Source organism: Dermacentor albipictus, chromosome 8 (genome assembly GCF_038994185.2).
Source record: "Dermacentor albipictus isolate Rhodes 1998 colony chromosome 8, USDA_Dalb.pri_finalv2, whole genome shotgun sequence".
Taxonomy (NCBI): Eukaryota; Metazoa; Arthropoda; class Arachnida; order Ixodida; family Ixodidae; genus Dermacentor; species Dermacentor albipictus.
Window position 1 is genome coordinate 119,511,630 of NC_091828.1, and position 16,147 is coordinate 119,527,776.

Genomic DNA, 16,147 nt, shown 5'->3' on the forward strand with positions numbered 1-16,147 from the left:
GAAATGATGATGGTGATGATGGCCCAGAACTACGGGGCGATCCCACTACGAGCGCGAGCATTAGATTCAGCCTCGAGTAGGAAATATAATACCCGAAAGAACTAGGAGGAGAAAGAAATGCGAACGTAAAAGGTGAGTACCAAAAGGCAATGCCATAGCGCTTAGTAATTGACGTTCTTAACTCTCACTGAAATGTTAAAAAATAAGCAATACAGGGTTGGGCACAATTTGCAGCAGAATCAAATAGAAGTGAAAAGAATCAGGCATAGAGAAGAAAGATCTGTAAATAAAATAAAATAAATTGCCAAAGTAAAAAATTGCATATCGTTTCTATTTCGCTTTGAAATTAAAAACGAAAACACACAGATCGAACGCTATGTTGGAATCAAAATGACACGAAGCTTCTTTGAGCTACCCAGGTTAAGCCGAGTTAAGCACAAACCCATGTAAGTGCTGTTTTTGTTGCTGTTGCCTCAAAGCATAGCTCGTACCCTCGGGGGGGGGGGGGGGGGGGGGGGCATGGCGACAGGCGACGCGATGAAGGTAACTGTCGCGTCCACTGGTCACCTGCAAGTCGAACTTCACGCAAGCGACGACTTTGAGCGACATATCCCCGGTGTTGCCACTTTATCGGGGCAGAAGGTACTCGCCGAAACTAGTGTGACGTTTCCTCTAATAACTTGATTTCTTTCGCTGGAGCAGAGGAGCATAAAATTTATATATTATTTTATAAACAATGTAAAGAAAACATCTTTTTATATAAATTTTATTTATAAATAAACAAAATTTGTAAATAGATGTATGGGAAATAATAGATGGATTCCAGCGCATTACTATAATGATGGAATAAATGAACACAAAAATAAAACTCATATAATTCATTTTGTATAAATATAAAGAAACCATAAGCTTTGATTTTATGGTCGAAATATTTCTCACGCTGCAATCTTTTTTTCTGCGGCGCCTAAAATGCTTGCCTTGTCTTAAAAGGGAATAAGAACTCATTACTTGACTTTGCTTACTTAGTTACTACTTCTTAATTGCTTTACTTACTTGCCTTACCATTAAAAGTAAGATAAGTAAATGGAAGGTACTTATGTACTTGCCTTACCTTTAAAGGTAAGCAAGGTATTACATAACTTAATTTATTTTACTTTACTTTTTACTTACTCCTAATTTACTTTTAGTTTATTTTATATTACTTTTTCTTACTTAACTTACTTTACGTACTAACTTTTACTTTTACTCATCTGAAGTTACTACATTACTGTAAGTTCCTCACTTAGTTTAATTGTTTTACTTACTTTACTTTCTTTTTTTACTTACTTTATTTACTTAACTTACTTACTTTAACCTTAATGTAGGCTTACTTAAAGCTTCTTTTATATGGGGGCTTTTACGTTACATACTTTACTTTAGCTACATAACTTCAATAACAACAAAATTTTACTTAGTTTAGGCACTTTACTTAATTCACATGCTTCACATTAGTAATTTTACTTACTTACCCTCTTTCCTTACTTTACTTACTTTCCTTAGTTATTTTTTTACTTACTTATTTACTTTAGTTAGTTTCTTTAGTTACTTTTTAAACTTACTTATCTTACTTTTTGATTTATTATTCTTTTTTTTTCTGAAAGTGTCCAAGATTAGTTTTACGCCTTAATATTGGTGCACTTGTGTTACACAAGGAACATAATATCGAGTAACAAAACAGGATATCTCAACAGAAGTGGTACGAAATGCAACAAAAATTCACTTAATCTAAGACAGTCCCATCAAGAGCAAATAGTACAGCTGAACATATCAAGGTTATGACGCAAGGTATTTAAACTTACTTTTAAATTTGCTTACTTTTACTTTTGCTTATACATTTACTTACTTTTAGTTTTTACTTAATTTTATTTATATAAGTTTAGTTATCTCAATTTCATTTTATTTCTTACATTCTTTACTTTACTTACCTTACCTATTAAACTTACTTTCCTAACAGGCTTTACTTGCTTACTTTATTTACACTATTTTACTTACTTTTTTACTTACTTAATTTACCTATTTTCTTTACTTGCTTGGTTTACTTGCTTTCTCTATTTGCCTTCTTTCTTTACTAACATTACCTAATTATTTAATTACTATATTTACTTTCTTTAACTTCTCTTCCTTACTTAAATTACACACAATTAGTTTACTTCCTTTTACTTTGGCTTAAACTTACTTTTACTTTTACTTTATCTTACCATTACTTTTACGTGCTGGTTCTACCTTTATTTTCATTTAGTTTCACTTTTACTGACTTTTACATTCAGTAACTTAACTTATTTTACCACTTAACCCAAATTTACTAGTTTTACTTATTTTACTTACTATCTTACTTACTTTAAATATTTCTTTACTTACTTTTACATTTCCTTACTTTTACTTACTTAACATACTTTACTCACCTTACTTACGTTCTCTGCTTGAAATTTTTTTTACTAAAGCTTACTGTTACTTATTTTACTTTTACTTACATAATTTTACTTACTTCACTTACTTTATTGCCTTATCTTTACTTACTTAACTAAACTAAATTAATTTATCCTATTTCACTTGCATATTTCACTTACTGTAGTTACTTTACTTATTTTCTTTACTTACAATAAAAACTGAATTTTCTTACGTCAGTTACTTTTCTTAGTTACTTTCTCACTTGCTTATTTACTTTACTTACTTTCATTAATTTCTTTGCTTGCTGCCTTACTTACTTTATCATACTTTATCATATCATACTTTATCCGCAAATAGATGAATATATCAACATAATATTGCAAGGTATTTTAAACATACATTTATTTAAACTTACATTTATTTTAAAGATGCTTTTACTTTTCCTTGGTTTTCCTTTTACTTACGTTTGCACTTTCTTACTTTTACTTTCATTTAATTAACTTAGTTAATCAAGTTAATTGTTTTCTATACTTACTCTACTTAATTTATGTACTCTTTTCTTTATATGATGTACTTGGTTACTCTACTTACCTAGTTTACTTGCCTCCTTTCTTTACTTGCTTTCTTTACTTGCTTTACCTACTTTCTATAGCTTTGTTCAACTTATTTATCTTACTTGAACTTACGCACATTTACTTTTAGTTACTTTTACTTTCACTTACACTTACTTAGAGGTACTTTTACTTAATCTTGTTTTTACTTATTTTATTTTTACCTTTACGATTACTGACTTTCACATTTACTTTTAATTTTACTGACCTTCTTGCTTGGATTACTTTACTTAATTTTACTATTTAACCTTGCTTTAGTCACTTCACATACTTTCTTTACTTTCTTTATTTACTTCACTTATTACACTACTTTACCTATTTTACTTACGTTCTTTAATTTACATTAACTTATGAATTTACTTACTTAAACTTATTTTTACTTTTACTCGCCTTTACTGAAATCTACTTTTACTTATACGTACAATTACTTCTACTTTTATTTAAACTTAAGCTTACTTTTACTTACATTTCGTTGCTTTACTTACATAACATGTTTTAATTAACTTCACCTACTTCGCTTTCTTTCCTTACTTTCCTTACTTTGCCAACTTTCCTTAATTTCTTTACCTAATTTACTTATTTTATTTATATTACTCTAACTCATTTTTCATTTCATTTATTCATTTACTGAAAGTGCCCAAAAACAGTTTGGCGCCTTAATATTGGTGCCCTTGTGTTACACATATGACATATTACGAAATGGCGCCACCGTCTATGGGAGATCCAATCACGGCGTTTGCGCCAGCGTGGAAATGCTGCTTAGCGCATGGATTTGCCAGAACGTTCCCCCCCCCCCCTGTCTCCAAGCACCTCCTGTGGTTTTGCAGATTGTTCATTTTCGAAGATACACGGCGTCGTAAGGGGAACAATTTGTAATATTTATGCTTGTGCCCTCTGTACTTAGACGTGGACGATTGCTTAGAAGTTTAGGCCAGAAACTACAGGAATTCTGAGAATTGTCTACTAAAGCGTAAGCATTGTTTGGCTCGGCTGCGACTTTGTTCTTGCCTAGCGTTGCTTACGTGCCCTTCTTAGCTTATGCGCGTCTACCCACGGCCTTTCCGGTGGCATGAAATGCTTAGGCTTTAGCAGATAATTCTGAGATTTTCTCGCCGCGTCCGACACCTTCAGGGCAATTGTAGCAATTCAGGTGCAACGCCGGGCATGTGCGCGCTTCGATGGAGCACAGAGGTTGAAAGGGAACACCCGCTGCCGCAATAGCTCTCGAGGCATTGCGCGAGGGGAGAGGGCGTCGCCGCGACGCCACGTCATCCTCGTTGTCGCTCACGCAAGCCTGCGTCACTCGCGCGTTCCCTGTCGCCAAAAGCTCTCGCCGGCTTTCTGACTGCGCCACGGCAAGCCCCACTGAAAACGCGCCAAGCGTCTCAACTCGCTCGCTCTCCCTCGAGGTTTTCGTAACTCGGAGGACGCTCAGCAGCGTTGAATTGGACATTGGGCCACCCAAAAATCTCAAGTAGGGCCACAGCCAAATTTCGTGTTGGCCTAAATTTAAATTTGCCCCCCTCCCCCAAATTTAAGCTGGCCAACACACACATTTCAACTTGGTCAGTCGACAAATATAAGTTAACGAATGCCCAAATTTAGGTTGGCCTGAAATCCAATTTCAAGTTGGCCTACCCACAAATTTCAAGTTGCGCCTGCCACAAATTCTAATGCCACTGGGCGCGCGTTCGTCGTCTTCTTCAACAGCTGTCTGGCTCTATATTGATCGTCTTACGCGAAGGGACGGACGGGCACTTTACTCGTTGGTTATAACCACAGAAATGCTAACACCTTTCCTTTAATAAAGACAGAATATAAAGCCCAGTAAATAACGCCGCAAGAATGCTTCAAGCCATAGACCTCAAAATCAGACATTTACTAACCACAATTGCCGTGCAAGCTGAACGACCACAACGCCAGAGTTCCCTATATTAGTTCCACTAGGCACTATAGTCTCTCCATTTCCCTGCGTCATATTTAAGCGCTACACATTCAGAGAGTGACAAAAGGACGAACAAAAGCGAGAAGAGTTTTTTCTGTCACGCACGGCCTGCTAGACGGACACCTGTGTCAGCAGCTGTTCGCTGAAAAAACGTCGGGCAGCACCGACTATGCATATTATATTTCCCGGCATTCCTCGCGTGATCAGTCTGTGTCGGGGCCGAGGAAAAGAACAGGCGGCCACACTTAGGACAACACGTTTTGTCTACAGGTATTCTCGTCAAAATGCAAGCTCTGCTTCCTGAAGGACTCCACCACCTTCTTCACCGCCTTCAGGCGACTGTTGCGGTTGCGTCTGTTCAGGGAGGAGCACTTGTTTTCATGGTCGTCGTAGTCGATATCGTAGACGGCGATTCCAAACGTCACGCTGGAGTACAAGGCCTTTACGTTGCACAACTGCATGGGAAAACGAAAAGAAAGAAATTCGGTGAAGATTCAGCGGCGAAATGCGAGACAAAATCCATTAGCATTACGTCGAACCCGTTTCAGGTCCGCAATCCACGATGGAAAGCGTGTTCCCCACATTGCAAAGTTTTATTGAGGACCTCGCTAGAGACACGTCCTGCCTATACGAGGAGCGAACTGAAAGTGACGGTGGACACGGCTGTGGACACGGCTGTGGACGACACGAAGGACGCAGACAAGAAGACGCAACAGCGTAGGCTTAGCCAGTCACACACAGGGACAGCGTCTAGCCCGAGCCCCACTTCAGTAGCGCTGGCGATCCGGCTGCGGAGCACTTCTGCATGGCGCACTTCTTCTTCCTTACGACATTATATATATATATATATATATATATATATATATATATATATATATATATATATATATATATATATATATATATATATATAGATGTATATATATATATATATATATATATATATATATATATATATATATATATATATATATATATATATATCATCATCAGCCTGGTTACGCCCACTGCAGGGCAAGGGCCTCTCCCATATTTCTCCAACAACCCCGGTCATGTACTAATTGTGGCCATGCCGTCCCTGCAAATTTCTTAATCTCATCCGCCCACCTAACTTTCTGCCGTCCCCTGCTACGCTTCCCTTCCCTTGGAATCCAGTCCGTAACCCTTAATGACCATCGGTTATCTTCCCTCCTCATTACACGTCCTGCCCATGCCCATTTCTTTTTCTTGATTTCAACTAAGATGTCATTAACTCGCGTTTGTTCCCTCACCCAATCTGCTCTTTTCTTATCCCTTAACGTTACACCTATCATTCTTCTTTCCATAGCTCGTTGCGTCGTCCTCAATTTGAGTAGAACCCTTTTCGTAAGCCTCCAGGTTTCTGCCCCTTAGGTGAGTACTGGTAAGACACAGCTATTATACACTTTTCTCTTGAGGGATAATGGCAACCTGCTGTTCATGATCCGAGAATGCCTGCCAAACGCACCCCAGCCCATTCTTATTCTTCTGATTATTTCTGTCTCATGATCCGGATCCGCAGTCACTACCTGCCCTAAGTAGATGTATTCCCTTACGACTTCCAGTGCCTCGCTGCCTATTGTAAACTGCTGTTCTCTTCCGAGACTGTTAAACATTACTTTAGTTTTCTGCAGATTAATTTTTAGACCCACTCTTCTGCTTTGCCTCTCCAGGTCAGTGAGCATGCATTGCAGTTGGTCCCCTGAGTTACTAAGCAAGGCAATATCATCAGCGAATCGCAAGTTACTAAGGTATTCTCCATTAACTTTTATCCCCATTTCTTCCCAATCCAGGTCTCTGAATACCTCCTGTAAGCACGCTGTGAATAGCATTGGAGAGATCGTATCTCCCTGCCTGACGTCTTTCTTTATTGGGATTTTGTTGCTTTCTTTATGGAGGACTACGGTGGCTGTGGAGCCGCTATAGATATTTTTCAGTATTTTTACATATGGCTCGTCTACACCCTGATTCCGTAATGCCTCCATGACTGCTGAGGTTTCGACAGAATCAAATGCTTTCTCGTAATCAATGAAAGCTATATATAAGGGTTGGTTATATTCCGCACATTTCTCTATCACCTGATTAATAGTGTGAATATGATCTATTGTTGAGTAGCCTTTACGGAATCCTGCCTGGTCCTTTGCTTGACAGAAGTCTAAAGTGTTCCTGATTCTATTTGTGATTACCTTAGTAAATAGTTTGTAGGCAACGGACAGTAAGCTGATCGGTCTATAATTTTTCAAGTCATTGGCATCCCCTTTCTTATGGATTAGGATTATGTTAGCGTTTTTCCAAGATTCCGGTACGCTCGACGTTATGAGGCATTGCGTATACAGGGTGGCCAGTTTCTCTAGAACAATCTGCCCACCATCTTTCAATAAATCTGCTGTTACCTGATCCTCCCCAGCTGCCTTCCCCCTTTGCATATCTCCCAAGGCTTTCTTTACTTCTTCCGGCGTTACCTGTGGGATTTCGAATTCCTCTAGACTATTTTCTCTTCCATTATCGTCGTGGGTGGCACTGGTACTGTATAAATCTCTATAGAACTCCTCAGCCACTTGTACTATCTCATCCATATTAGTAATGATATTGCCGGCTTTGTCTCTTAACGCATACATCTGATTCTTGCCAATTCCTAGTTTCTTCTTCACTGTTTTTAGGCTTCCTCCGTTCCTGAGAGCATGTTCAATTCTATCCATGTTATACTTCCTTATGTCAGCTGTCTTGCGCTTGTTGATTAACTTCCAAAGTTCTGCCAGTTCTATTCTAGCTGTAGGGTTAGAGGCTTTCATACATTGGCGTTTCTTGATCAGATCTTTCGTCTCCTGCGATAGTTTACTGGTATCCTGCCTAACGGAGTTACCACCGACTTCCATTGCACACTCCTTAATGATGTCCACAAGATTGTCGTTCATTGCTTCAACACTAAGGTCCTCTTCCTGAGTTAAAGCCGAATACCTGTTCTGAAGCTTGATCTGGAATTCCTCTATTTTCCCTCTTACCGCTAACTCATTGATCGGCTTCTTATGTACCAGTTTCTTCCGTTCCCTTCTCAGGTCTCAGGTCTATATATATATATATATATATATATATATATATATATATATAGTAGCATAGCCGTAAGTACATACGACTGCATAGTAGCTGCAGTCGTATGTACTTACGGCCAATATTTTTTTCATCGCGAAGTGCTACCTAAATAATTACTTTTAATTAGTGAACTTTGAAATTATTGGTTGAATTGCAAACATATCAACTGGGAAGTTGTTGGGCACCTCAAATAAGCTCCAAATCAAGCATTTGTTTAGTGCTCAGCTTGAGTGAGTGAGTGAATAAACTTTTATTTGGTCCAGCAAAGTGCGATAAAACGCGCACCCGGCTAATCCCATGACGGGACTGACAGATCTAGCCTGCCGGCCCGATCGCGGGCGCACTGGACGGCCAGGATTTGGTCCTTTGCCTCATTTGTTTTTCTGAGAAAAAAAACAAAAGCGCGCGAAACATCCAAAATACGAAATAGACACGCGCTCGCGCGCCGCTACTCATGCGCCCCCAAGCGAATAGCCACGGATACACGGCTTTACCAGCGGCGGCAGCTCGATACAGGGCTTCACGCTATGTGATGGTCGCGGCATCAAGAGAACACGTGGCTGACTATATATACATAGGTTAGATGCACAGCTGAAGAAAGGCTCTTATGTAATGGCTAACGTTACTAGATTACTGAACACCGAAACAGAGCAACTGTGGGTATATAAACACAAGGACACTCGTAGTGTGCATTTTGCCTCTTGTATTTTGCTATGGCGCCATAGGAAATTGCCTGGTCAGTTTTCAAAAAGTGCCGTCCGAGTACAAGCTCCAGTGATGGCTCCCTCTGGGCAACCGGAAGTGAATATCGAATTCCGTGCGTTTGCTAAGCGCACGCGCCGGAAGCGACTGCGGAATCGTGAAGAAGTCATGGACGCCACGTTTTAACACCACCTATTCCGTCCCCTCGCTGACCCCCTCTCTGTTGCCTGATGCACCGGCAGGGCAACAATAACGCAGGAAGGACACACACTGGGAGGAAATCGTCGCATGACAATGTCTACGTCTAGCAATAAAAGGAAATTAAAAATACGAAAGAAAAAAGTTGGCCGATCTCAGACATATGTGCAAACTGGTGATGATCGAAAATGTTTTTGATGTTTACTTCGTCCCTTCGTGCTGTTCAACCCTTGTCGTTCGGTGAACGCCCTTGTTTGATGTTGTTCATTTAACTTTTTTCCTTCCTATTCTGCGGTTTATGCACCCACCAAGTTCACCTCTCTGTGGGCGACACCTTCACTGCTCTTTACCTCAATGCAGGGGCGTAGCCACAAGACCCGACGCGAATGGGACGGGGGAGGGCATCACGCCGGTCACCTGTCCCCTCCATCAGCCCCGAAAGTCCTGCGAAGCAGGCTGTCCGGCATGAAAGTAGGCCTGACAGCACCCTCTTGGGTACACCCCTCCCCCCCCCCCCCTCCATTGCAAAGTCATGTGGTTCATGTTCAACCCCAAGATCGACGAGCCATTTGTCGCGTTTCTCGGCTGTCTGTCAACCAATGCATTTATAGGCTGCATTGCAAAACGCTCTGTCTGCCATTCATACAAAGTAGAGAGCTAAACTGCCGGAAAATGTTTTTTTTTTTTTCGAACGTCTTTATTTCTGCATTTAATAGGCGAAGCCTTGCAGCAGAAAAGGGGTATTTATTTAAAGCAGCATGTATTTTGTTGTAATTTACACTTCCGTGCATCGCTGTACTGTTCCGAGGCCGGTAATTATTATATCAACCAATTAGTCATATTATTTCCGTCTATTTCAGCAAACAGACAAATGTGCGACGGATAAAGGCTGCCACTGGGCAGCTCGACAAGTCCACAGCCCTTCTAGTGGCTTACGAATCAGTTATTTGCGACAACAGCAGCGTGAGCAGCATCTTAAAAGCACACTGAATTTTTCATAACCCCGTTTCAGCTTACTTTAACATTGCAGAGATTGAACTTGGCGCGTCAGCGCATTGTTTTGTTCTTGTTTTGTGTGTTTTTGCACACAGTACGTCTAAAAATTATTAAGGCGGCACTACCCCCGTCGCCTCTCTTCCCGACAAGTGATGGGGCAAGCACCCAGTCAAGCTGCAGCTTAGAAGCTTTTTGTGCTTGTCCTAGCATTCTTCTGTTTGCACAAAAGAAATGCTGAAATAAATTGACTTGACTTGACTTAATATGATCCGGTGATGATATGAACTCGACCTTCGAGCATACTGTCTTGTAAATTAACTTGAATTTGAAATCTGAATATTTTTTTTTCTCGCGAAAGGTGGCAATCCTATATACGTAAGACAAGGGCGCAATACAAGAGTAAGGTGGGGGTAATTCTAACAGTAAGCAAGGATTGTGTAAATGAGGTGTAATTGAAGATCGCCGGGAGAAACTTTCATTCTGCAGTGGTCATAAAACAGAAATATTATTATTATTATTATTATTATTATTATTATTATTATTATTATTATTATTATTATTATTATTATTATTATTATTATTATTATTATTATTATTATTATTATTATTATTATTATTATTATTAAAGTCGATGCGTCACTACGTTATTACGCACTGGATTTCCCCATTTAGAGTCAGAACATTTATTTTGTGAGCAAGAGCATCATACATAGATTATTACTTCTACACAACCTTAGCAAATTTCTGATAACCCGTCAGTGTACTTTGCCTCTGTGGGGCACTCGAACGCTTTCACCATGTGTCGTTTGCGTTCATTGTCTCCGGACATATGGATGTGCCCGCCGCCTGGGTTACCACGACGTGAACAGACCATGCTGTACCGTATGTGGCTAGGCGTCGCATTTACGAACTCGTATGCTTTCCTTATTGGAATGGCCAACAGTTCCACGTGCGCCACATGCAACATCGATGAGACGCTCGCACATATTATCTGTGTCTGCCCGCGATATAGTGCTCAGAGACAAGTGCTGCGCGGAGTACTGGAACAGTTGGACAATCGTCCACTATCAGAACTGAAAGCTTTAGGTCAGTACTCCCGCAGAACATCCACGCTAAAGGCCTTGCTCGCGTTATTAAGGTTTCTGCGGTGTACGGTGCTTCACGATAGACTGTTAGAACGCCGCGCCCTACCGCTCTGTAGTGTACGCGGTTTGGTCGTGCTAGTCTCTATCGCCTTCCATCTCCCCCTTCCACTCACTGTCTCTTTTTATCCCCCCTTCACCCTTACCCCCGTGCAGGGTAGCCAACCGGAACTGCCTCTAGTCAACCTCCCTGCCTTTCTATGCAACCCTCTCTATCTATCTATCTATCTATCTATCTATCTATCTATCTATCTATCTATCTATCTATCTATCTATCTATCTATCTATCTATCTATCTATCTATCTATCTATCTATCTATCTATCTATCTATCTATCTATCTATCTATCTATCTATCTATCTATCTATCTATCTATCTATCTATCTATCTATCTATCTATCTATCTATCTATCTATCTATCTATCTATCTATCTATCTATCTATCTATCTATCTATCTATCTATCTATCTATCTATCTATCTATCTATCTATCTATCTATCTATCTCTTTTAGCAAGTTTGGTAATGCACCACGACCTCACGCGAGGGTCGGCGATAGGCTCAGCCTTTCGAGGACTCATTTAGAATCAACCGAAGATACAGTTTCGCAAATTTCGTGCTAGCAGTTGTTACACGTTTACGTTCGAGAGAAGCGTGTGGCATTCTCCACTACTTCGAAATTATGAGTCGCTGCTCCTTTTGGCAATGGGTAATGTCTAAAAGACGGCATTGGTGACGTCTTTTCCGGCTGAGAAATCTCCTCTGGCACATACAGTTTGCAAAATCGTAGCCTTTGAGATCCGTTTCTCCTACTCGGCAGCAACAGTTGTGGCGACGTGGCTGTGAACGCCACCCATTGACGTAGTAATGCATAAGCGTCTATAGTGGTTGCCGCCTGCGTGGATCGGGCGCAAGCGAGCAAGAGGTTTCTAGAGACGAAAATTCTTTTGCTCACCTTGGCAGCAAACGACCTCTCGTCATCGTAGACGAATGTCCGCTTGATGGGCCTAATGGTGGTGATCACGGCGTAGTGCTTTTCCGAATAATTTAACCGAGCTTCGAAGGGAGAGCCACCACCGGGACATACCTGAGAAAAACAAAAACGCGAACAAAAGACATTCAAGGCGGTATGTGAAATCCAGGGTTTCACGGAATGCCGCCTGGTGAAGACGTATACAGTGAAAAACTAAGACGTTCAGGCTACCAGGCGGGAGCCTTGATCACCATCGCGATTGTGAACCGGCTCCCAAGTGAGAACCGGAAACGTCTTTTAATTTTTCACTATACATTTTTTTTTGCTTGGTCTGTGTTCTCTTTTCTTTCTTTTTCATTAGGACAGTCTATGTATTTGGGCCGTTCGCTGCATACCTATATATATGCGTGATGGGCATACCCCATCATTTTCAATCACGAGTGCACACAGACTCACACTATAGCTCGGCTTTCACTGCATGCGCGCGAAATAGCGCTCCTCTGTGACGAAGGGTGTGATTGGACGAAGAGCAACGTGACTGAGTGACGGTCAGTATGAGGTGAACATGAATATACGTGAGCGTGTATTAACAGTACAGTGAAGCGCCGGTTAATGGCACTGCACGAACAAGGGTAGTGACGTGTATTCAGAGCGCACAGTTAATGTGGTGTCGGCGAGCGTAAATGTACGTGCGTACATATGTGAGTGAACGCTGGAGAGAGTGAGAGTGGGTGCCAGCGAAGCGTCTATAAACGTGACCTAACCTAACTTCACATATCCTATCCTAGCCAAACCTATTCTAACCTAACCTATGAGTGTGAACCAGCAGGAACGTGAGCGGGTGTACTCGAGTGTGAGTGAGTAAACAACCCGCAATGTTGTTGGAGAGCGAGTGAAGAGTGAGTAGCCGCTCACCTCGCCGACTTACTTTGAGATAAACACCGCAAAGGCGGCACAGGGGGAGACCGACAGCTTCTGTCCCTGTTGACTTGTCCCGTGTCTGAGGTGTTCGCCAACAACCTCATCACAGACGAATACGACATTTAAGCGGTAGCTTTACCTCGGGAGCTCCTCTCTGGATGCAGAGTGACGCATAGATCGCTACGCCTCACTACGATTGTGCCAAATTACATGAAATATGTTGCGTTTAAAAGACAATGGGTAATTTTTAATTAGTTATTCAATCCATTAATTAATCAAATAAATTTACCCTCAGGGCCATTGCGGCATTAATGATCCGGACTGCACGACGCAGATTCTTTTTTTTATTTAGGCCGGAAACCTTTTCTGAAAATTTTCAATCTAGAAAGCTGAAAAAAGAAAAAAATTCAGTAATAAATAATGATATTATTATATAACCTGCAACTCTTGAGACACCTAAAACGGAAACAAAGATTGATATATTATGTTATATATTATATTATATATATTATGCAATATCAAGTTTGCCCGCTGTAGACGTTCTAACAAATGTAGCTTACATAAGTGTGGTATGATTTTTGTGTGCAGAATTACGTGCTGGTAAGCTTCGCGCTTTAATTTAATCACACTTATCAATTTCAAGCGATTTTGGTAAAACATTCCAAACACCTAAATCAAAGATCAGTGTCCATACTGGTATCGATACGATTCTGCTTTCTCTCACATATACAACAAATTTAATTAAAATTGGTCAAGTTGTTATCTAATGAAAGTATTTCTGTGTCTTAAATGTGTTCGGATAGGTAAATCGGAATTGTCTTCGAGCTAAAACTTCCTCTTAAGGAATGTACGATTAAGGGCCCTCTCATTACCCTGTTGCGGAAGTTGTCACGACAACGTCTTCCGTAGGACAAGTTACCTGTTTGCGGACGGACATTCAACTTCTTGCATCAAATACGCAACCGTTCCTTATCGAAGCTCCAAAGCAATCTAAGTGAAATTTGCACGCTTTCGGGTTTGCCCTTTGACCCCAAGCAACATTCGTTATCTATCTTGTGAACATTTTAGTTTCATACACGCTTGTGCTCCTCGTACATTTAAGTCACTAGCGACATGAGCGTCTTCAGCGTAACGCAAGTTCCTGAACACAAAGCAGTGAGACCAGAGCGTTAAGTGAAAGAAGTGCGCGCAAAATTTAACACGATTATTCATGGGTGACAGCATAGTTGGCTTGCGTTATTTCTGCCTCGGTTAATTCGACTTTCTGCTTAATTCGACCTCATTGAAAATTCCCAGCAATAAAACACACATCGCTATGGAAGAAAATCTCGTTTACATCGAACGCGAAAGCGTGCTGCTTCGGTTAACTCGAAGCCTACTGACTCCCACTGGTGCCCACTCATGCAGGCATCTACGGTTGCTCATAACCTTGAAAATAGTATAAATACAGCAGATGGTGCTACTTGTCTCTTTTGGGGATTCATATTTCTTAAATCGAATGTTCGGATAATGCGATGAAATCTTGCGTTCCGGCAAGGCTCAAATTATCGGGAATCGGCTGTTCGTCTCGACGTCTTAAAGGGCGGCTAAATCCCTTAAAGCGAACTTGGCATTGATAACAAAACTATGTGTTTCAACAGATTAGGATTAAAGCGCCCAAGTGAACCTGAATATTTTCGGCCCCTATAGCAAAGTTACCTATATAGCGAGCATTGAGGGTCCAGGAAAGCCCTAGAGCATAATTAAGAAATGACCCGCGCTTATCCAGGCGGGGACAACGCAAAAGGCACGGATAACGTGTAGTTTTCCAAGAGAATAGTGAACTTCGGCTACCGTACGTTTTCTTGGATTGGGTATCCTGCCTAAAGAAAATGGAGCAACACCGGCTACAGCCATCCTCCCTTCTCACCGTCGCCGCCCTTTCCCGCTGTAGCGGCTGAGGGAGGGGAGGAGGGCAGTCGCCTTCTATACGCCGCCACCCACGCCTCTACAGTGGCAACACGCGTAATGAACCGGCTCCTATAGCCACATGTACACTCAACCACAATATTTTAGGGAACACGTGATCTGAGAAAAAAAAGAAGGCTGTATTTCTGGGCAGCCTCACAACACAATTTATAGTATTCGCATTTACGGCCTCTTTCAGCGCATGTGAATAACACTGTGATGTTCGCTTTTACTGACCACTCTTAGACGCTCCTCGGAAATAGAACGTTTTATGATGTCGCATGGTCCGTGAACATTTGTGGTTGACTGCACGACCGCCACAGATGTGCTGGTGACTAGTTCTGTTCTCCACGAAATTATGCAGTGAACCAACAAACGTTATCTAAATGTGCCCGCTGCAACAAATGTTCCCCATCAAACTCATCAGTCCTATAATAAAGGGGATATACTTCTGCTCCAACGTTGCTGCTGCCACGGCCTTCGAGATCCGGTGGCGTAGGCGGGCGCGCTGAAGCCTTCGGAGGCCACGCTATCGCAATGGCTCATGATACGCTATGACGAGGTGGAACAGGAGGAGGAGGAGCAGGAGCAGGAAAGCGGGTGAACAAGACGACTCGCACACTGAGACTGCGCACGACAGAAGCCAGTGAACCACCACATGAACCACATGAACCACGTGAACCACGTGAACCACATGAGCCATTGAACCACCCCGCGCGCGATGCCCTCCTAATCTAGAACTCCGCCCACGCCCTGAAATGAGTCTGCTAAACGCTATCCATCGCAGTCCAAGGCCACGTCAACTAAACACTCCAGGCGGAGACGGGACGCCTTCCCCTGGAATGTCCAGTGTCTTCGCAGGAACTCCACGTCGTTAACAATGGTCTTTGGAGTGCTTCCCCTAGACGTTGGAACACTTCATATTGGCAAGTCTACGCGACGCTCGCTTACCTCTGTGTAGCTGCCGAAAGGCTCGATGTCTCGGTCAGACAAACATCGTGTGTAGAAGTCGACTTTATCAGGGAACATGGGCTCTGTCCAACGCCCCTTCAAGGTCACAGACACGAGGCCTCTGGTGTTCGTGCCCTGGGTGTAGAGCTCGCGAAGGCTGAACACGGCGGTCGACTGCAGAGTAGCCGAATTATTGCTTACGTGTATTACATATATAATTGCTATAT

General features: G+C 41.7%; 1 protein-coding gene across 1 annotated transcript in view; it reads right to left on the reverse strand.

Annotated features, from left to right (window-relative positions):
- Nucleotides 1-4,896: 4,896 nt before the first annotated feature.
- Nucleotides 4,897-16,147, reverse strand: part of LOC139048561 (uncharacterized) — a 36,150-nt gene continuing 24,899 nt past the window's right edge. The window contains exons 10-12 of the mRNA XM_070522974.1: nt 15,921-16,094; nt 12,084-12,215; nt 4,897-5,438 (exon numbers count right to left, since the gene is read on the reverse strand). Coding sequence (XP_070379075.1) covers nt 5,229-5,438; nt 12,084-12,215; nt 15,921-16,094 — 516 coding nt within the window. The 3' untranslated portion in view covers nt 4,897-5,228. The remainder of the gene's footprint in view (nt 5,439-12,083; nt 12,216-15,920; nt 16,095-16,147) is intronic.